Here is a 23676-nt window from a genome sequence, read left to right as displayed (position 1 = left end):
ACAACGTTAGATCCAATTCCCTGCTTTCTTCACGAGGAAGCTGAAAATAGAAAAGACTGACCCAGTACTGAATGACATATTGAACCTGATTTACCCTTTAGAAAACAGGAAAGATAGTACAAGTGTTAACACTTATTATTGTAGGTCTGAGCCTACCTAACAATAGAAGGTGACTATATGCCAAAGAAATCAGTTATAAGACTATCTCTATTAGTTGTCTGTAGTCTCATCCATTTTCTAAACACCACAAGAACGCCAAAGAAATGGACATTCATTTATATTTTATTCAAGAAATATTATTGGAATATCTATCATCAGCCAAATACTGTATCAGGTCCTAAGAAGGGAGCAATGAGGAAGATATGTCTAATCCTCGTTCTTATAGAATTAATAGTTCAGTGAATAAGAAAGTCATTAAATGAATAATTATACATTAGGAGAATGAAAGATGTAAGCATATACTTCCTATTGCTTCCTGTGTGCTCTATGCAAATACAAGGGGAGATTATCTGTTCTCCAGTTTATAATATGGTAGAAGCGATTCCAAGTGATTAAAAATATGTGAGGCAGGGGCTGGCCCCGTGGCCGAGTGGTTAAGTTCGCGCGCTCCGCTGCAGGCGGCCCAGTGTTTCGTCAGTTCGAATCCTGGGCACGGACATGGCACTGCTAATCAAACCACGCTGAGGCAGCGTCCCACATGCCACAACTAGAAGGACCCACAATGAAGAACATACAACTATGTACTGGGGGGCTTTGGGGAGAAAAAGGAAAAAAATAAAATCTTTAAAAAAAAAAAAATATGTGAGGCAATATGTAGTCACATAAAGGTTAAAGGGATAAAATAAATTCAAGTGTTTGGGAAATGGCAAAACTGCTAATATTCTTGACAAAAAAAGAGATAAGGAAAAGATAAAAACATATGCAAAGTTAATATAGTTTCCTATTTTTAAAAATTCTGAGGAATATCTTTTCCAGATATTCCATATTTTCTCAACTTCAGCACAAAGCATAAGATATGACTGAAAATAAATTGGAAGTATTATTCTTAATTTTTAGTTATTATAAAAGTTTGGACATCAAAACTACTCTTTCATTCACTATTCTCCATCCTCCCTCCCTAGAAATATAACCTTTGATCTTTGTCAACCTATTGACACTTGGGGTTCTCTTTTTTTGACATTCTTTTGAGATGATTTGAACATTTTAAGCTTTGAGAATGAAAGCAGATGCTTTTCTTCAAAGAACATTCCCAACATCCAACAGATGATGTCTGAAACTACTATTTTTAGGAATGATGCTTTTTGGGTGAAGTAAAGACATGTTATTGGACCTACCACCTAGACAAGTCTGAATCACGTCAATTTCAAAAACAAGATGGCAGTATAATTAATATATAAGACTGCTGGATCTTGATTCTCAAATGGAGAGCTCTTGTAAATATCTCCCACCAAATTCTTAAAACTTCTGAATAACTAGTTACAGGAACGAATAATCCTTCTTCTTTTATTAATCAATAAAGAGAAGGACTAAGTGGCCAGGCTATTTTATAGGTATCTTTACAAAACTAATACCAATGTGAAAACTGCTAATGTCCCGAACATACAATGCCAGCAGATCACTTTGATTTTCACTTGCAGAAGTACACAGAATATAAAATAATAAGACATGGAGTAATGGGGTAAAGGGATGCATTTCCCTTCTCTGGTTCCATAGAAGCAGTTGGAAATTCAGCCACAGTCAGGAAGACCTGGAACACTTGATTATGCTGAATTCCTGTTCTAAGAATTTGACTCAACTCAAGGTCACATTTAGGATGGAGGGGAAGATAATAGGGGAGATATTCCCAAGATAAGAGGGGACTTCCAGGGATCTGGAACTGCACTGGGTCTTGGGATCAGACCCAGATTGCCTGTGTTCTCCCCTCAACCTCTCAAATCTTACTTGCTTCTTGGTTTATTTGTTCATTCATCTTTTCATTTCTGCAATTAATGACTTTCTATTGAGTGTCAAGCACGTTTCTATAAATAGCCATCACTTCGCTGCCTAAAAGGCCCAACTCAAAGGTCTCCATGTCTGCAACTTCCACCCAATCTCTCTCTTTAATAACTCAAATCCTCTCACCACATTGAAATCACCCGCTCCCTTCTCTGGGTTTCTACTGCGTTTTGTTCATGACTCTGTTATATATGGCATGTATCACAGAATAACTGAGTAAGTGCTTATACAACCATCTCCCATGTGAGTACATGAGATCCTGGAAGACTGAGCTGTCTGCATTCTCCAGCAACAGATGATGCTGTACCTCAATCACTTCTTAGAACGGGATCTGGAATAGTGTTGTAAATAAGAGCACAGGGTCTAGAGGGAGTTTACTAACTTCTAGCTCCAGCTTCACTTGACAAGAGAGACATCATCTAGCCTCTTTGTGCTTCAATTTCCTCTTCTGTAAAATGGGGATAAAAGTAGCACCTGCCTCATGGGTTGTTGTGAGGATTAAGTCAGTTAATACATGAAAACAATTTAGGAGAGTGCCTAGTATTTGCTCAATGTGTTAGCCAACATTATTTATTATTATTATGTTATTATTATTAAATTAGGGTTGGGCCACAGTCACTTGGGATTGGAGCATTCTTTGCTCCTCACTTGGTACTCCAAACTGAGAACAGCCAGGTTTTTTAGGGGGAAAGAAGATTTTCAGGTTTTTCCTTCTGTTTTTTTCTTCACATTTCATTCTCTTCTGAGTTGGACTTCTTGTACAAAAAGTCTCTTGGAAAGATTATTAAAATAAGAAGTTTACTTATGAAATGTCATTTGATAATTTAGTTGGCATGAAGTTACCATACTAATACACACAGTGTACAACAGACTGAACTCAAGAGAATTAAAATGACAGAAGAATAAGTGCATTATCATAGGCAGTGACAATGACAACTATGATTCACTGGCAAGCCATCCAAATCTAACCGTAGGTTTGACCAAACCATTTTCCATGAGAGCGATAATCAAACTCTCTGACATCTTCATTTATTTCTTAATCATGGCATGTTACTATAAAGAGTGCTTTTTGGGGAAGATGGAGGAAGCAACACGTAGTTATTAAAACAATAAAGGGATGGCAAACTAGCCTGATTAACTCTGTCTGGAAAAAGTTTATGTTCCACTAAAATTTTATGGCAATGACTATTTCTTAATGAATGTTTTATTTTATTTATTTTTTATTTTGAAAGTTTCTCTCTGGATTAATAAAACTCTGCTGGATAAAAATAGCGATTTCAGATACAAGTCAAGGGATGAGCCATCATTGCTACCGTGTCAAGATACACTTTACAGGTACCAATGCAGAAAAAGATGACCATTCTCGTTTCTAAAAGTCACAAACCGCTAAAGGAGGAAAGGCTTGGAATGAAGCCATGAGCCTATGAACGATCACGCTGTCTGGCTGTGGACAGGCATTCCTGGGTAGAAGACCACAACAGGGCCCTGACTGGTACACTTGAGTGCTCCGTGGAGCAACCCAGGTCTGGAAAGAGGGGAGAACAAAATGCTTACAAGTGTATCTGCACTTTAAAATTCACAGAGAACTTTCCCATAATCTCACTTATTGGTCATAGCAAGAATCAGTTATTTCTGTTTTCCAGATGAGGAAATAAGGATCAGAGAAGATAAGTGACTTACTCAAGTTCACAGAGCAAATAAATGGCAGAACCAGAAACAGAACTTGAGGATTTTTGATTCCATTTTCCTGGGGAGTCTCACTCCTCAGGCTGCTTTAATTTATGCTGAGCTCTTGGATGCTTAGGCCCCCTGCCCTCTTCAATGTGAAGGGCAGAGTACAGTTGATTCTCAGTAACATCTAACGACTTATACTTTTTTCCCTGAATTTTCATTTTACTTTGGCTGGAAATGTACACATCTTTTTATTGATTTATTTGTTCAACAAGCATTCATTAAGCTCTGGCCATGTATCTAGTTCATGAGTCAGAATAAAGATTACATAAAAGTTTCAGTCAGGGAATAATAAGTCTACACATTTAATCAACAAGAATTAAACATATCTAAGAAGCTTCCCCCTCTCCTTTGCCCATTCAAGAATTGATATGATGAGCCATCTGTCACTTTTTGATTATTCCTGGATTGATTATCTACTTTGTGAAATTGAATCTAAATCCCAATGATCTGAAAAGTGACTGGCATACTTTGACTTTGGCATGAGCCTGGAAACTGCAAGTGAATTTCAGTATTCATTTAAGCAAATCATAATCAGTAGGGTTAAATATAACAATGTTCATCATCATAAATATTATCCACCTCCATTTCAAGATGAGAAAGATGAGGTCCAGAACTGTTCAAGTTTACACAGAAAGCAAGTTGCAGAAACAGAATTTGAACTATGATTTTTTCATTTAACTATATTTAATTTAATAATTAAAATTAAATGGTGATTTTCCTTGATGTATCCAGAGAATGGGAAGAGCAAAGGAATGTGGAATAGCTCTAATATAAAATATGGACAACCTGTTGAGAAAAATAATCAGACTTCTTTATTCAAAGGGATGTCTAGAACCAATCCTGTCTTTAAGGCTACACAAATCAAATATACATTAATTCTGCAAAATCTAGACCACAGCCATTTTTTTCTAAATTACATGCATAAATCTTTTTTTTCCTGAAGAGCTTGAGAGTTTTTCTATGTATCATTTACCATTATTAAAAATTCTTAACCAATAAAAATATTTTATCAGAGTGCTATTTTTCTTCATAGCATCCCTGAAGAATCCATATTCTCCATAGTTATCATTTCAACTTAAAGATGAATAAACTAAAGTACTGGGAGGGCAGTATGTTTTTTCTAATTCACCTGTACTTTAGTGTTAATGCTGTTAGACAATATTGGTGTTGTCTAACTGTTTATGACCTATGAGACTGAACATCAATTTTCTACCAACATTGATGTCATTTCACTGAACACAAACGAAAAAAGCTAAACCTTCCTGATCTATGTGCATTTTATTGCTCACATCAACCTTGAGAAAGTCTTCACCAAATGTTTCCCAAGGGCCAACACTATGCTACGCCCTGGAGGCCCTCAGTGGTACTCAGAGGTACTCAGTGACAAGGACTAGCCACCGCGGTGCCCATGCTGGCTTTCACCTGGAGCAGTGCTGTTCAATGTAAAGACGATTACTTACAATTTTCTATAGCCCCATCTAAAAAGTACAAAGAGATAGGTATAGTTAATTTTAATACTGTATTTAACCCAATAGTATATAAAATATCACCATTTCATCATATAATGAACAGACACATTTTTGAGATAAATTCTTTTTTCAAACTAAGTCTCAAAACCTGGTGTGCATACATGGCGCATCTTGATTTGGAACACCCACATTTCAAGAGCTCCAGTTGACACGTGGCTAGTGTCAACTGTGCTGGACAGTGCAGGTTTAGGGGACAGTTGAACAGGAAGCAAGCACTAAGAGCGGCGTGAGCGCTAAGGCAGGGAACGCCGTGCAGCAGGAGCATGTGGGAGAGCTTCTCAACTAACTGTGTAGCACTGGAAAGCGACACTCCAACCAAGCTCAGGAGGATGAGCTGGCAGCAGTCACAGGAAAGGGGAGAGGAGGGCACTTCGATGTTGACGTGAATAGCCAGGGCCTGCAAGGGGGAGTGACTATGCTGTGCTTGGAAGACTATGACAACTTCAGTACGGCTGCAAAAGAGATTATGGGGAGCAAGAGAGATGAAAATGAAAAGGCAGGTAGGAGCCAGTTCACAAAGAGCTTTGCAAACCATGTTAAGGAATTTGGACCTTATTCTAGGGAATCTATCCTTTCTAAAGACTTGAAGCCTGTTTTTATGGAACTGGCAATTTCAGGCTGAAATGTGCTCCTCTTCACTGAAATACAGTGGGGAGAAGAGAGATGGCGATGAAAAGGCTAAAGCTAGATGACCATTTATTAGATGTGATGAAGAGTCTAGTTCTGGGTTAAATGAGTCGCTCAGGCCATTTTCAGTTCTTAGATGTCAGGAATCTAATTCTTCAGCTATTACTGTATTGGAATAGAAATCATGCTTAAAATGTGATCTGTTATTTATAAATTATGTTTGGAGGAAACACTGATATAATACTGTATAACGTTGTTTACATTAAAATCTCTGGCTAGCAGTTCTGAATAGTGCGTATGAACAGTTCTACAGGTTATTTTTGGAATTTTCAAGGTAATTCATGGGAGTTGTAAGTGTTTTGCTCCAACTTGCACCTCAACCCTGTCCTCTGGAGCACCCATCACACGGAGGAGGCGTGGAGCTGCAGTTATTTGCCGTGGCAGGAGGCACCAGGCTTTAGGTTTTACAAATTACAGCTAATCACTTCAGTTACTGCATAATGCTACTAAGCATATTGTGATTACTAGTGTGGTGGTCTTCCTTGTTCTGATGGATTATTAGCCTTTTGAATGCAAAGGAAATGATTTATATTTCCATCAATATATGGGTTTTACTATGTGTCGTGAACTGTGGCATATTACCAAGTGCTTGATAACTTTGAATATATTTAGTATGAATTTACTAGAACCAGAAAAGACATTCAAATACAGTCACTGCATACTATAGCCTGCCAAAATACATATTCTTTAAATAAAGATATTACTTAGGAACTGTACTGGGTTGAATAGTGTCCTCCAATGTTCATGTCTACCATGTGAATGTGACTTTATTTGGAAATAGGGTCTCGTCAGATACAACCAAGTTGAGATGAGGACATACTGGACTAGGGTGGGCCCTAAATCCAATATGACTGGTGACTTATCATAAGGGGGAATTTGGACACACAGATGCACAGGGAGAAAGCCATATGGTGATGGAGGCAGAGACTTAGCGATGCATCTACAAGCCTGGAACACGGACTGCTGGCAACCAACAGACACCAGTGATAGTCAAGGAAGCGTTCTCCCCTGGAGCCCTGCTGACACTTTGATTTTGGACTTCCAGCCTCCAGAACTGTGAGAGAATAAATTTTTGTTGTTTTAAGCCACCAAATGCGTGGTACTTTGTTATGGCAGCCACAGAAGTTTAATTCAAGGACCTTCCTGGGCCCTCCATGGCTGCCACATTTCCTTTATGAAATACTCTTAAGAGACTTCTATTTAATGTATTTGACAGATTAATCCTTTTCTCTGTCAAACAAGTTATCTCAGGGTAATACTCGGTTCTCTAGCACCCTACAGAGTCCTGCTCCCACCAAAAGGCCGTACGCTTACAGCCCAGAGCACTTCCTATTTCCATTACACAATTTGATCAACTATTACTGAAACTGGTGAAATATGAATGCAAAAGGAAAGGCAGCTGCTGCTTCCATGAAAACTAAGTTGTAGACTTTGGAAACTCTTGATAAAGATGAGTCACATAAAAAAATGCAATCAAATTAGATGTGGATGAGGTAATTATAAAAGACTGAAAAATACTGAAAATTTAGAAAATATGCTTATTCAGACTGCTTTGTAAGTACCTTTGAATTCTTACCTAATTTTAATAAAAATAAAATCAGAGCTTATTGAAGAGATGCTATGGGTGTGGTTTATGTGGAGTGGACTTTGTGGAACCGCGATTAGGACCCAAGTATGTCCATATTTATATGTATATGCAAAACACAGGTTCTACAATTCTCCACTTGCATCAGCTTTTTCTATTAGCCACACAATCGTAACTTCAGACTACAGTAAATATAAGGGTTTCTACTACAAGCAGACGCTTATTGCACCACGATTTTACTCAGTCCCTTACTCGTCTGTGAGCTTCATGAACACAGAGGCTCCTCCGCTTCCTCCCACTCTTCCTTCAGTGCTCAGTGTAATGCCTGGTAGGGAGCAGTCTCTCCCCAAATATTTTTTTGAATAAATGAACATAAAATAGAAATCCATTTTTTGTTTTTCCCTTTTCCAAAGAATTACATCATCATCAATAAAGTTAAATGATTATAGGCTGATTTGAGCCATAAAAATGGATTCATTATAGAGAACTCAATCTTATTTTAATGGCATTTGCTAAAATGGGGTTTTACCTACATATATATGAATATTTTCACTTTTACTATATCATTTGTCATAGCCCTCGTATGTTTTTCACACCATAATCTTTCTGACAATACTTAAATTGTTTCTTTTCTACAACTTCATGTAATTTCTATCTAATACCACAGTGTTACTTCCCCAAGTTTGCAGATCAGGATCCTGAGACAGAAAAGTTAACTTAATTCCCAATTATTCCTCAAATTCATGAGTTTCCAAATTCTAGATTAGTACTGACATTGCATTAACTGGGTTGTAACCTTGAAGAAACTCCTGACACTCCCTGAGCCTCAGTTTTGTCAGTTAGCAGATGAGGTATTTTGACTGGATGATCTCTAGGATGCCCTCTTGCCCAGAGTCCTCATTTTCAGCACCATAAAATTCTGGATTTTCATATAAATAAAAAAAGTGGCTTCTCACTGCTCTTCTTTCCAATATGGGAGACAGAGAACAACACACACAGCTAGTTAAAGAATGACAGAAGGGATAGGTGGAGATGTGTTCATGAGGATGGAGTGGGAGGAGAGAAAGGGAGTCAACACAGAGGGTGAGTTTAATGTCAGCTAGTCTAACTCTTTTTGAGAAAATATACCATGGAATATCTTGTGCTCATATAACCCACAAGAATTTTGCTCTTACTTGCCTAAAGGGATCTCAGTGGTAAGTTGGAAGGGCCTTGAGGAATGCAGCTTAAAAAATTAAAGATGCAGTCAATGCTTTATATTTTATTATCATAAGTAAAATATAGTCTTAATAAATTATGTCATAAAACAGTTGCTATATAATCTCCAAATCTTGATCCAAGTGGATTTATAATTGTTTTAGTCCTTAAATTATGGATAATGTTAAGATAGAGGCAATCAACATTAGGTTCCTTTTATAAGCTACAAATATTCCTTTTTTCTACTTCTTTTGCTACTTAAGCAACTCAATAGGAACCATTGAAAAGAAATCTTAACACATTTGGTAAATAAAAGTGATGTACGGTTTCAGATGGTCCAACAAGACGAAGAATTTACCATTGGAATTGTGTTAAATAACTGCAGGAGTTGTATTTTGCCTTGAAAAACTTTCATCATGAAACACAGCTATGAAACAACTTTGGCTTCAAACAGAAAGGCTCTAACAAAGCGCCTCCTAGCTAGACTTGGGTTCAGGAGGTTTATGGCGGCGAGAAGCAGAAAAGAGGAAATGTTTCAATAAGCCCCTCGGGCTGATGGAGTCAGCATTCACAAAGTGGAATAACCTACACATCACATACCCTTTGTTAGCTGGTTGTTTAGAACAGATGGATGAGTCACTGGATTTTATTTTAGCAATTGGGCAATGCAATTCTCCTTTTGCCCAAAATATTAAAATGCAGAAATGTGAAACTAAGAGAGGTAATGTCAGATCTTATACAGAATGCTTATCAACCACTGTGATGGATCCAGAAATTCTTCTGGTCTTGTGATTCCACGTTTCACCTTGGTAGGCACAAATGACAAATCACCTCATGCAAAAAAGAAGCCTATTATTAAACTAATCAGCAAACTACAGCATATTTTAAAAAAATTGTGTATGGGGAAGAGGTGTTCAAGGAGGGAAGCTTATAAACCAAAAGAAAGCTGGCATGAGAGAAAGATAGGCAAGATTCTATCCTGCATGATTTCAAGTACAAATGAATCCCTCTGGGAGTTTGGGGAATTTATATATATATACATATATGTTTTTTCTCTCAGACACTGTTCAGAATTAATGAGGGTACCTGCGACGATGCTGGCAAGCTGCTGGGTTCTGGTGATGGGGTAGATGCTGCGTGCCTGAACGATTGCTGAAGCGATTTTCTTGGCATGCTTCTCCTCCCCGTATGTTCTCAGGATGGATGCAAGTGCCTGTTGATCTAAAGCGTTCACAACATCAGCTGCGGTGGGCATGTCAGGGTACCTACGCACAAGAAGAGCCAATTAGTTCACTGACGTCAGTTTTCATTGACAAGAGGTGAGACTTCAGAGTACTGAGACATAAAGTCAGGCATGCACACATAGTCTAAGAGAGCTTCTGAGGTTTTTAAAGTCAGAGACTGAAATCTTACACAAATGAAACAGATTTTCCATTTCAAATACCCATCATTATGACAAGTGGGGACTGTGTGTGACATTCATCAAGGTTAAGGGTAGCAGGAAGTTAAAATATTTTATTAATCTTTAATTCACAAAGAAGTTATTATTACTCATGCAGATTTCCCCGAAACTAAAATAATGGAAAATGTTTGGACTTAGTTTGTTCAAAATTTAAATTACTGCTTGAATTTGTTTTTCAGTATAGAGGATACAAAGTTTACTGACTGATATTTAAATGAGCCTAAATCTCAAATACTTAACTAAATCTAAGATTGTAAAGGAACCAACTACTTATATGGGGGCACAAATTGAACTTATGAAGTCTATATGAGAAGATACTGCAGGTCAGTTTTCCTCACAAAAACTAGAACAATCTTAATGGTAATAATGTATATTATTTCAGCTATTTAACAATATTGGCTTATAAACCCATGACAAAAGTTGCCATGGGGTAAAACCTGGTAATCAACAAATAGTACTAAACAAGTCTAGATGATAATTTCACGTGAAGGAGACAAAGCAAGACCAACTTCTGACCAAATAGAATAAATCATAATAGTAGCAAATAGCATTCATTCTGTCTGACCATTCCGGTTTACCTTACTTTAGGAAACGGGTCAAGGAATTCTAAGTGATGACCTAACTGAGACTTTTCTTATAGAAAGACAGCTTTGCTAATAGTATTCTTGTAGTTAATATGCTGGCTTGATTGTTGGTACCATACCGTGAGGACTTTAGGTAACAAGGAGATGGTAGCTTTAAGACCTAAGGATCAAACCAGAGTGGGGTTGCCAAGAAACATCTGAATACCTCCTCAAAAATACTACACTGCACTTTGCTAACATGCCTAGTGCCTCCAGGAGAAGATGTTTTTGCTGTCCTTGGCTTGTCCTCTATTTTGCCATGACTTCCATCTCTCTCTCTCTCTCTCTGTCTTCTCTCTCTCTCTCTCAGTCAAACCTTGCTTTCCAGATCCTGCAATTCTTGTTTTATTCCTGGCAGCCATGGCACCCTGAGACCAGCGAACGTTCTATAAAGCAGCCCTGTTTCCATCTAATAGGATTTGCTCCTTCAATAACAGCTTTAAGGATGAAGATTTGGTCTTTAGAGTCAGATCGACCTAGATTAGAATCCTGGACTTGCTACACATATTGGGTAAGCTTTTTAACCTATTGGAGCCTCAATGTCTAACTTGTGAAATAAAAGTAACAATGCTTACCTCACAGAATTGTCTGGAGAATCGAAGGTGCATGCAATTGTAAAATATAGTGTAAAGCCTGGCACAGAGAGAAGCTCAGTGAACGCCAATGTCCCTTAGATCTTGCCATTCCTAGATTTGCCAATCGTCATTCTTGGCCTAACTGACAAAATGCCTGACAGATCTTACCTAGTTGTGAATTCAACTGCCCAAATCACCGGGTGTTAGAATGAACCTTGTTAATGATGTAAATTCAGACTCCATAGGATATAGTGCAGTTCTACCAGGGCAATTCTAAGATTAGTATGGCAGTTTTTTATACCTTCCTACTTTCAGATTTTTTTTTCATTTTTCCTTTTTCTCCCCAAAGCCCCTCCCCCGCCCCCAATACAAAGCTGTGTATTTTTAGTTGTGGGTCCTTCTAGTTGTGGCATGTGGGATGCCGCCTCAGCATGGCTTGATGAGCGGTGCCATGTCCATGCCCAGGATCTGAACCGGCAAAACCCTGGGCCGCTGGAGCGGAGCGCATGAACTTAACCACTCGGCCACGGGCCTGGCCCCCAGTACCTTTCTACTTTTAAATAAGAAAATTAAAAACAGCATTTCACTCAAATATAGTTAAGTCGATAACAGGCACAATTTTATTTTACTCTTATGTTAACACTGAATAGCAGGATGGAAGTTTCTATAGTGCTACAAGGCAAAAGGGGCAACAGTGGAAAAGCCAGCAGGCTGCTAGGAGACTTCAGAATAGGCATTCATGTAGTGAAGAGGACACAAAATCTGTCCCCCAACTTAACAGCCTAAGCCATCTTGTCAGTCCTGCAGAGACCACCAATTTACAGTGACTACATTCACAAGACAAGGAAAATATTAACATATGTGGCCATTTATTTATTACTTTCTAGTGAAGAATACAGCTGACAACAGAGTTAGACCTGCAAGTCCTTGAAGCTGTGAGTTGCCTTCTGCTACGTGATAGCTCTATCATAATCCGAAAGCTGCTGTTGAAGCTGGGATGGCACAGAATAAACTGTGCTGTAAGGTCCCAGGGTTACGTGGCGACAGGTGAAGAAAGCCTCTTGCATCGACCTTCATCACCAGGATGTAGCAGCCTCCAGGAGCTGACCAGTCATATCCTTTGGCTTTGACTCCCTCTCCCCATAACACCACTTGGATTGGCATTGCTCATATTTACATCTCTGACTCTCCTTTTTCTATGAATTCACGAGAACCAACTCCCCCTTTCTGAACGTCGCATCCTGTCTTCAGATCTGTTAGTATCTCTGATTACGGTGCAGTCTATGCCATCTACCTGGAAGCCATCCTGCCTTCTAAGACATGTGTGCTCATCTCTAATCTCATCCATTATGTATTAACTTAAGAGTTTAATTCTCAAGGGCAATCTTATCGTCAAGTTCTTAGGTGAGAACCTCAGAACCGTGATTCGCAGACCACAATTTGCTGTAAGTCTGTACCTTAACAATATAGAGGTTTACTACCGTTAGCTAGAAGCTTTGCTCATTGTATTTCAGAAGGCGTCCTCCTTAGCAAGACAGAGGAAAAGCAGAAATTCGCTTGACATTTTATTACCTCAGCACAACCACCTCAATCTCCAAACACGAGAAGATATTTGACCTTTACTATTAGTCACTGGTTTTTAAAGGATTTTTATTATTTTCTCTTATGATCACATTTTTCATTCTATGAATGCCAACTTGTGCAAAAGAAGGTATAAGACTAAGAACAGAAAGGTTCCAACAAGAATGGGTCACAATCCAAGGTAACAGGTCATATCAAAACATGGGGAAAAGGCTACATGTGAATAATTACCATGGGACAAAGCAGTTTGTCGGAAAGAAGTCAAAGTCAATTCAATGTTGATTTATTGCCTTAAGTTGGACTTTACATTTCTTATATATAGGTCCTTCTAATAGGCTGGAAGAAACTTTGGAAAACCTATTTGTTTCCGTAGAAATGTTCATGCAGGTCTAGAATTGCAGACTACTAACAGTAACATAATGGTTTGCTTATTTAGATATAAGAAAATCTAACGTTCCTAGAAAGTAAGCTGCCCAAAGGTAGGGGCCATGATACATAATTTGGTGGGGGTGGAGGGGTAGGGACACGAAATAAGGGAGAAAAGCAGGGTTAAGCTTTGCAGGTACCGGCTGTTCAGTCCCTGGGCCAGTGTGGGGCACAGAAACAAGTGCTAATCTAAGCTTTTAAAATTAACTTAGATCTAAAAGAAATTATCCTATACTTTCCTAGAATGTGATCCTCTTTGCGTTACTAAATATATAAATGTACCTATTTGGATATGGAGGACAAACGCTAGTATTCCCAGGGTGGTGAGGTGAGGAATGAAGAGGTGGTGTAAAGCCGTCCTATGCATAGTACTGTGGGGGGGGGGGGGGTTTGGAGGAAGATTAGCCCTAAGCTAACTACTGCCAATCCTCCTCCTTTTGCTGAGGAAGACTGGCCCTGAGCTAATATCCATGCCCATCTTCCTCTACTTTATATGTAGGACTCCTCCTACAGCATGGCGCGCCAAGTGGTTGCCATGTCCGCACCCGGGATCTGAACCGGAGAACCCTGGGCCGCCTAAGCAGAACGTGCGCACTTAACCACTACGCCACTGGGCGGGCCCCTGCATAGTACTGTGTTTGACATAGTACCACAAATTGTAGTTTGTCTTGAGAAGATTGAACCCAAGTGACTGTTTAAGAGACCAGACAAAACACACAATCGCTGACCTCTAGGATCTTGTCTTTTATGTAGCATTCAATAGAATATGCATTAAATATAGTTCCCTTTACTCCACACAAGACGCATAGTTGGGCCTACAGAAAAATGGAACCATTGTTTAAGCATCATATTTATCAATTTTGTTAGTAGTCTAAAAGCTAACATTGTTTCCATAAAAAAGATAATCAGTATGAAAGTTATCCTCCTCACTATTTTGTGTAAAGACAGCAATGATTTTTTTTGTTTAGAATCCCAAATCTAGAAAAACTGTAAAGTCTATAATGAGTAGCAAACAAAACTGATTTATTATGTATGGATAGTGTTAGGTGTGGGCGTGTGATTGGAATTCTGCAGTCTTAAAAGGAAATTAAATTCCAAGTGTTTTTGAGAAATGGATTTCTCGTTGTGAGAAGAAGTGCTTTATCAATACTCACCTGCCGCCGTCCATTCTCATGTCCAAGGGACCGTCCTTCCGAAGGGAAAAACCTCTTTCAGGAGCATCAAGTTGCATGGAAGAACACCCAAGATCCAAAAGAACTCCATCCAAAGTCTCTGGCTGCACTCCAGCTTTCATTAATAAGGCTTCCGCCTGGCTGAACTGGCCCAGCATGGCTCGAATCTGTTTACTGTGAATAAACCCAGGAGATGGAGAAAACACTTCTGTTATACTGAAGTCTTTCTTAAGGTCTATGATCAACGGTAGGGAGCACATCCTATTATTATATCATTCAACCAATATATACTTACTAAGTGCCAACCACATGCTTAGTACTATATAAAGACATATGGATATGGAAACTCTACATCTTTGGTTTCAACACCAAAGGTGATTTAACATAATTTTGTTCTTGCTAATAAACACAATTTATTTTATACCTTTGTGAAGGTATATAATAAATTTATGAATTAGAAAAATTCCTTTGTCAGACCAGGTCTTTCATTCTTTCTTAAAAAAAGTTCTTAAATCTATGGGTTTGGAAAAGAAGCATATGCCATTCCCTCAAAAGAATAAATTTAGAGATAACAAATGCTGGTGATGATGTGCAGAAAGGGGAACTCTGCGACTTCTTGGTGGGATTGTAAATTGGCACAGCCACTATGGAAAACAGCATGGAGGTTCCTCAAAAAATTAAAAATAGAACTACCATATGACCCAGCAATTCCACTTCTGGGAATATATCCAAAGGAAACGAAAACACTATGTTAAAGAGATATCTGCACCCCAGGGTTCATAACAGCATTATTTCCTATAGCCAAGACATGGAAACAACTTCAGTGTCCATCAATGGATGAATGGGTAAAGAAGTTGTGGTATATGTACAACAGAATATTATTTAACCAAAAAAAGGGGAGAAGGAAATCTTACCATTTTCGAGAACATGGATGGACCTTGAGGGCACTGTGTTAAGTGAAATAAGTCAGACAGAGAAAGACAAATACTATATGACCTCACTTATATGTGGAATCTAAAAAGAAAGAGAGAAAACCAAACTCACAGAAAAAGAGCTCAGATTTGTGGTTACCAGAGGTGGGGGTTGGGGAAAGGGGAATTGGATGAAGGTGGCCAAAAGGTACAAACTTCCAGATAAATAAGATCAATAAGTACTAGGGAGGTACTGTACCACATGATGACTACAGTTAACACTGCCGTATAGTGTATCTGAAAGCTATTAAGAGAGTTAATCCTAAGAGTTCTCATCAGAAGGAAAACAACATTTTTTTCTTCTTTTACTTTTTGTATCTATATGAGATGATGGATGTTAACTAAACATTGTTGTAAATCACTTCACAATCCGTGTAAGTTAATTCATTATGCTGTAGACCACATACAGTGCTGTATGTCAATGATCTCAGTAAAACTGGAAACAAAAGAACAAATTTAATGGGTAAGCCAATTGAAATATAATAATAAAACAGAAATCACAGAAAAAACATATGTCAAACATCTTCAAGCCAACCATTTTAGGTCTCTCCATATTTTTCCCATAATTTAGGATCAGGCTGCTGTGCAGCTGCACACTTGAAGAATGAAACTATGCCTAAAGTAAACCCCTTCTTGCAGAAGCAATGTTTTAGCTCTCAGCAGAGATTCTGAAGTGAATGGAGCATTCAGAATCAACAGACAGGCAAGGAGGTGGGATCACCTAACAGCTATACTAATTCTCCTTCCTACACAAAGTAAGATGTTGCCTTCAGGGTTCTTCAGAAGCCTTAGGGCAACTGACAGGCATTTTGGAAGGGGAATGAGAAGAGAAAAATTGGGCAACACTCCCAAGACCTCATTCCCTCCGTCTACAGGTGGGAAGAGTGAGTGTGGATTTCATCAGTGTTGGGGAATTCATATTTATGATATTTACTTTTTTTTTTTTTGAGGAAGATTAGCCCTGAGCTAACTACTGCCAAATCTCCTCTTTTTTTGCTGAGGAAGACTGGCCCTGAGCTAACATCCGTGCCCATCTTCCTCTACTTTATATGTGGGACGTCTACCACAGCATGGCTTGCCAGGAGGTGCCATGTCCACACCTGGGATCCGAACCAGTGAACACTGGGCTGCCGAGAAGTAGAACGTGCGAACTTAACTGCTGCACCACCAGGCCAGGCCCTATGATATTTACTTTTATCTATGTTGTTTAAGGAGTACTTCACAGCTCATTGGTAATGTTTTCTCAAATTCTGATGGAGAAAGTGATTTTCAGATTCACTCACCAAATACTCACTGAATTATCTGCTATGCGTCCAGCAGTATGTTATTCGGAGGTACTTAAAGATTGATAAAGCATGGCTTTCTGAACTTTGAGCTGAGAGGAAGAGATATGTAAATAAACAGTTTGCGAAACAACTTGATGAGTGCTAACAGTAGAGAGATAAACAGATTGCTATGTCTGTATTTGGAAAATATAAAATGAATGCTAATACATTGAAAACAAAAATAATAGAATCTTGGGATTGGAAGGCAATTCACACATCATGTATTCCAATTATTTAACTGATGTTTGAACATTTTCCCTCTCCACTGTCACTGCTGGGGGGCAGGGAGGAGGGTCACTGTTTTAATTACCTCCCACTCACCCCATTGGTGAGGGAGGGATTCCCATTCTAGGATTATGGAAACGGCCGAACACGGGGCGCCTGACACTGGACACATGAGACTGACAGGAGTTTACAGTTACATGTACTCACAAGGGAGGAGCACACCACACGCCATGCCTGGCTACATGGGGGATGCACTCAGGACAGAGTGGGCAACCAGAGGCTGTGAGAAGCAGGTTTTGTGGTATCAAGAGGGTAGGGTGCCATTGGTTCCCATGAGAGGATGTGATCGGCTTATTTGAATAATGCCATGAGCTAGCAGGGAACTGACACCTGCTACTCAGGGGTAAGCAGATATTGCGCCTGATCGCTTTGATAAGGAGGGTCCTTTGACTGAGGATCCGTATCTGTGGGACCTCAGAGGGAAGGAGAACTTGTAGTTAGGCATTCGAGGCTCTCCCAGTGTCCCCAGTGGTCAACAACACATAATAATGGGCTTTAATTTAGGGCCTTATACCAGTCAAGTCTGCCACCTCATGTTTGAACATTCCCAGTAGTAAGAAGTCACTGCTCTCTTTTTTTGTCTGTGTGAGGAAGATTGGCCCTGAGCTAACACCTGTGCCAATCTTCCTCTATTTTGTGTGTGGGATGCTGCCACAGCATGGCTGATGAGAGGTGTAGGTCTGTGCCCAGGATCTGAACCTGCAAACCTCAGGCTGCTGAAGAGGAGCACACAAACTTAACCACTACGCCACCAGGCTGGCCCTCACTACTCTTTTTTTAGCCACTTCTTTTTTCAGTTAAGTTGATAGCTGTTTCCTCACTATTTCTATAATTTTTATCCCTGGTATCAGTCCATATAAAGCAATTGAAAGTCTATCGCTCCACAGCCTTTTACATATCTATTAGGATATTAGGGATATTTACTGGCTGCCTCTTAGTTGCCAAGCTCTCTGTTCCAACAGCTCTGCAAAATTTCAGCCACGTGTTTCGACAGAGACTGGTCCTATCTATGATGGTTTAGGTGTCAACTTAGCTAGGCTGCAGATGCAGTTATTGAATCAAACAGTAATGGAGGTGCTGCTGTGAAGGTGTTCTGTAGATGTGGTTAACACTACAATCAGCTCCCTTTAAGTAAAGGATATTACCTTCAGGAATGTGGGCAGGCCTCATCCAATCCGCTGAAAGGTGGTACGAGAAAAAACTGAGGTTTCCCTGAGGAAGAAGAAAGTCTGCCTCCGGACTGCAATACTAGATCCTGTCAGAGTTTCCAGCCTGCTGACCTGCCCTACCGATTTCAGACTTGCCAGTCTTCACAATGTGTGAGCCAATTCCTTGAAATAAATCTCTGTATATACTGTGCGTATGTACATGTATGTATGTATGTATATCCCCCACTGGTTCTATTTCTCTTGAGAATCCTGATGGGTATAACATCTCAGCCCAAAAGGTAGATTTCTGATTAGCTAAGCTAATTTGAACACACCATCCCCACGACCCCTGAGGTAATTTTTTCAGAGATTGGCATGTGTCACAGCTCTGGCCAATGAGATACAAGAGATATTTCCTAGGGAGTTGGGAAAAGAAAATTCTTCTTTCTTCCAATAAGCTACTCAAGGAAAAAGGTTTTTCAGACTTTCATTGCTATGAAAAAAGCACATAACCCTGATTATTGCCAGCAGATGTCTTAACTCAAAGAAGGGAGAGGGTGGCAGCCAGTTTTGGCCAAAACTGTAGAAGGCAAAGTAGAAAGATTAACCAGGCCACTAGACTGAGTCGCACCTAAAACCCCACCTGTCTGAATTCTTAAGTTACATGAGCCCGTAAATCCGCTTTGTTAGTGACGCCCAGTGGGAACGGGTTTTTCTTTTACTTGCCATGGAAACCATCATAACTACTACAGCTATCATGCTCCTCAAGTCTCCTTTCCTCTAAACCATACAGCTTCTTTCTTCTGCTATTCTCCATACAAAGTATCTTTCACCATGCCAGCTGTTCTTGTCTGAATGTCTAAGGACACAGTTTGCCTGTATCCTGAGATGTGAATTCCATAATGGTCAGCACAGAATAAATTCTTGCCTCTCGTGTTCTACTTATTATATTAACGCAGCTGGAGATCAGAGCAGTTGTACAACTGACTTCGCACTGCTGACTTGGATGACCTGCGCCCCGAGGCTTTGTCCTGGACACCACTGCTCAGCCTGCTCCCTCCTCACTGTACTTGCACAGTTTTGTTTTGTTAATTGTTTTTGATCTAAGGACAATTTCTGCTCTACACATTTTCGACAACCCTTTTAGGATTCAGGTATTATCTTTAACCACAGAAATCTTCTTTACACTGCAGCAAAAGCCTAAAAAAAAAAATCACTATTGTCCAGTCTTTATTCCTTAGGCATTACAACTATTATCATGGTTGAAGCTAATATTCTTGTAAAATAAAAATAAAACCTCACAGGGGATGCTTGCATTCTTGGGTGCCCTCAAATGTAACTGCTCAACATACAATATCCATGCAGTTTTATGCCTCACTATGAGTAAATAACAAAAATGTAATCCTTGTGGTACAAAACTCAGCATAATGATATATAAGTATGAGAATATGGTACGGGAAAAAGGGCAACCATGAAGCCACACCACAAAGTAAATCACGTGTTTAAGGCAGAATTTTCTGATGCTATATCACTTACGTGTTTAGAGAATTAGATTGTTCTCAGAGTAAAAGAAACCATCCACCAAGTTTACTGACCATCTGTTGAAAACTCAGCCTTAACTTCAGACCCTGAGGCATAATTTCATAGATGCAATTACGGTGAGGCTAATTTTCCTGGACAGGTAGACGCCACGTCTGCTTTCTCTTTCTTCTTTCCTTCCTCTTTCCCTTCCTCCCTCAGGTCTTCTCTTTTCCCTCCCCTCATCCTTCCTTCCTTCTTTCTTTCAAATTTTAATTTTCAATATTTTTGCATAGGTGTTTTACAAGTGTTATAAAACAAGTAACAGAGAAGCGTGAATTGGCTAGGGAAGATCATGATGGTCACAAAAATAGAGCCAAACAGGACAATTAGCCATAATCACAAATGCACAATTTGTTTACATCCTCGTGTCATCACTCTAGGCTCCCCAGGATGTAAGCAGGTGTTACCTGTGACTCAAAGCACACGCTACATGGGAATGGTCCTACAGCCCAGTCCCAAGGAAAGCCAAGGCACTTAGCAGTGGAGTGCCAACAAGGCTGTGGTTGCTAGAAGCCATTTCTGAAGTTCCTTGACTGTGATAAGTATTGTTAAGCTTGACTGGCAAGTCATCTGCACTTGGAGTACAAGGATCTGCTTTATTATAAAGGACTCAGATGCTCTAGTATACACCGAGGCTGAGGTTGCGAGAGTATTACTGTTCACTGGGTATTTATTTAGGACTGAACATGGAACTTCATCATTCTTCTAACCGCACACAGTCTAATGATAGGACTTAAGGATATATTACCCCACAAATAATAAAAGTGGATCCAACTCAGAAGGACGACATCTTGTAGCTAACGTGAGTACTTATCCATCTTGGTTTTAGAAACCCAAAACTCCCATGGTTTATAAAATGCTTCATATAAACAGGTACTTTTTGCTCCCCAGGAATAAATAATTTTCAGTTTCATGGACAGAAAACTTATTTGTGTAGAATCAGATTTTTTTTTAAAAAAACTGGGTTATTGGATAAAGCAATTTAAAAATGTGAAGTCAGGACAAAAATTTTCAGGAAAAACTTTGAATTTGGAGGCTAATTCTTTCTGAGACAAGCTAGGGAAGAAAAACATCACTATTATACTTCTCCCAGGACTTAACACTCCTCCCTCTTAATCAACAATATTAAATAAATGCTTCAAGTCATTATATAACTTCTAACCTCAAGCATAGTAATGAATACTACCAAAGTACACAAACGTGGGATTCAGACATAGACAAGTGACAAAAACATAAAAATGGTCCACGAAAATGATTGATAATGATGGTCTTGATTCTTTCTGAATCACTTAACTTTTGCTGTGTGACAAACCACCCCAAAACTTAGTAGCTTAGAACAACCATGATTTTTCAGCTCGTATTCTGTGGGTCAGAAGTTTGGGTTGGGCTCAGCTGGGTGATTCTTTTGATAGTGGGTTGACTGAGGCTTGGTTGGTCCACATGGCCTCACTCACATGTGGGAAGTTGGCTGGAGTAAAGACGGTGACTGGACCACGTGTCTCTAGCATTTAGCAGGCTACATCAGGTCTTCCACAGAGTGGTCTGGCTCCAAAAGCAGCAAGGTAGGACAACCCCAGACTTCAGCACTTTTCAGGCTTCTGATTATGCCCCATTTTCTAATATCCCACTAGCCAAACTAAGTCCATAGCTCAGTTCAGATTCAAGGGCTATAAAAACAGACTTCACCTCTTGATGCAAAAAGCAGTGAGGACACATTACAAGAGGGTACATACGGAGAAGAGAGGAATTGTAGAGGGCATTTTTGCCAACAATATACCACACTCTTTGTATTTAGGAGTGAAATTAAAAGTAGGAAGGAGAAAACAAATTTTTTTCCCTTTAATCTTCTAGATTCTCTTCTGCTGATTGAGACCTTTATGTTGCAGGGTAGCTTCCTCTTAAAGGCATAACAAGAGTTATGCAGTGGTGGTTGGTAGTTGAAGTTAGAATTCAGAGGTAGACTAAGGGGCTGGGTTCGGGTACCAGAAATAGAAATCTGAGCAGAAGCCAACCAGGAGTCTATGGCTCAGGGTCTGGCAAGGGCTAATACATGATCATCTGGGAAGGGGTAGTATGTGGTAGTAGGGGGTCTTTAAGAAAGCAATGTATAGGGACCTATTCATGTTAGCATCAAGTAAACGCGGCAGCATATAGGAGGGCTCTAGCTGTTGACCAGATTTTTCCTAAAAAGAACAAATCATCTAGTTGTGAAGGAATGAGGTTCTAGACAGGGATATGAGAAGAGATGCATACATGACAAAATAAATTAGAGATGTAATTTATTAGAACTGGCCCAATCACTAAAACTAGCATCAAGTCAGGATCAGCAGCAAAGACAACGTGATGTTAAGTCATCTAAGCTATAGACTAGGCCATCTTCAGTCCATTATCAAGAACCCTGTACACTGAGCTAGCAGATGGACATGCAGATAACTCTGATCATGTGGACCAGAGTGACAAACAGAGCAATGTAAAGCAGAAGAGAACCAACATGTCTTAAGAAGCTGCCAGGAACAGTACCCAGGTACTTAGTTTGTTTCATCAAACTTAAAGTGAACTGAATCCAGGGTTTACTTCATCATAAACCTTCATCACTCATTTTGTGCGTGCATTTAGGGGCATAGCTAGATGATAACTCCCACAAGAGGATAAGAAGAGCAAAATCCAAATTGCTTTTCCAGGATGAAGGGCTGCTTACTGTGGATCCAAGCCTCTCACATTAGTACCAGCATTAATCCATGTAAATGCCAGTGTGCTGCCTATTTTCCACTCAGTACATTTTATTGGTCTGTAGGCACAAAGCAAGACCATGGCTGCTTTTACCACTTCTTTAGGCCTCCCAAGCAAGGAAGTCAGAGGAAGCCAAAACAGGGGATGAAACGTGCAGTTCACATTTGAGCAAACACTTGTAGAGTGCTTCCTCTGTGCCAGACCCCACCCTAAGCGCTTCTTATCAACTGAATCATTTCCTCCTCAGGAGAGCCCTGTGAGGTGGGGGACATTATCACCCACACGCTGCAGGTGAAGAGACAAGTGCAGGCAGTGAAGTCACTTACCAAGTCAGATAGCTGGCAAGTGGCAGCATTAGAATGCAAACTCAGTCGCACTAGCTCCGAGTCCATGTTCTTAGCCACCACACTGCAATACCTCTCAAGCTTCTGTTTACTTAGTGCCGTCTCACATCTCTAAGTCTTCACCATTATGACTGTGATGTGATCCACAAATCTGCCTAGTTTGTCTGATTTTTTACTAAAGTGCCTTAATTGTTTTTAATGTTTGTCATCTCTTCATAGTTACAGGTCTGCACATTCAGCATTCAAATATCTTCTGAATACAGATTATCTACCAGGGGCTGGACACAGGAATATAAAAATGAACAAGAGCACACAAGGTATATGTACCAACATACATCAGTCAGAAGAGGTTTATTTTTTCTTAAAACACCAGCAGCAGAGTAGAAGGGGACTGAATCGTGAGGCTTATGTTTACACCTTGGCTCTGCTGCTTCTTAACTCTGTTCTACTGGACCAGCTGTTTAATTTCCCCCAGAGCCAGTTCCCTGCATCTCATGGTGTTTTAAGGTGTTACCTCGGAGGCAGCCTGGGATGGTAGAAATATCTCAACAAGTTCTGGAGTCAGACTGAATCAGACTATTAACTTTCTAATTATTTATCCCCTCAAGACTCAGATTCCTTTTTGTACTATGCAGACAACAGAGCAGTTCCAACCTCACAGAGTTTCTGTGAAGAATATGTTAATTAATGTACATGAGAACACCGACTAAGACACCTAGGCATGGG

General features: G+C 39.6%; 1 protein-coding gene across 12 annotated transcripts in view; it reads right to left on the bottom strand.

Annotated features, from left to right (window-relative positions):
• Positions 1–23676, bottom strand: part of METTL15 (methyltransferase 15, mitochondrial 12S rRNA N4-cytidine) — a 189471-nt gene that overhangs the window by 30657 nt on the left and 135138 nt on the right. For 10 of the 12 annotated variants that reach the window (XM_008522928.2, XM_070624597.1, XM_070624591.1 and 7 more), the window contains 2 exons: positions 14549–14740; positions 9814–9992 (listed from right to left, as the gene is read on the bottom strand). In XM_008522928.2, the coding sequence (XP_008521150.1) occupies positions 9814–9992; positions 14549–14740 (371 nt within the window). Of the gene's footprint in view, positions 1–3183; positions 5208–9813; positions 9993–14548; positions 14741–23676 lie in introns of those variants that run through there. The other 2 variants (XM_070624593.1, XM_070624594.1) reach the window with 1 other exon arrangement.

Source organism: Equus przewalskii, chromosome 6 (genome assembly GCF_037783145.1).
Source record: "Equus przewalskii isolate Varuska chromosome 6, EquPr2, whole genome shotgun sequence".
Lineage (NCBI taxonomy): Eukaryota > Metazoa > Chordata > Mammalia > Perissodactyla > Equidae > Equus > Equus przewalskii.
The sequence above is the reverse complement of the archived record's forward strand: the minus strand, read 5'-3'. Positions and strand labels throughout refer to the sequence as shown.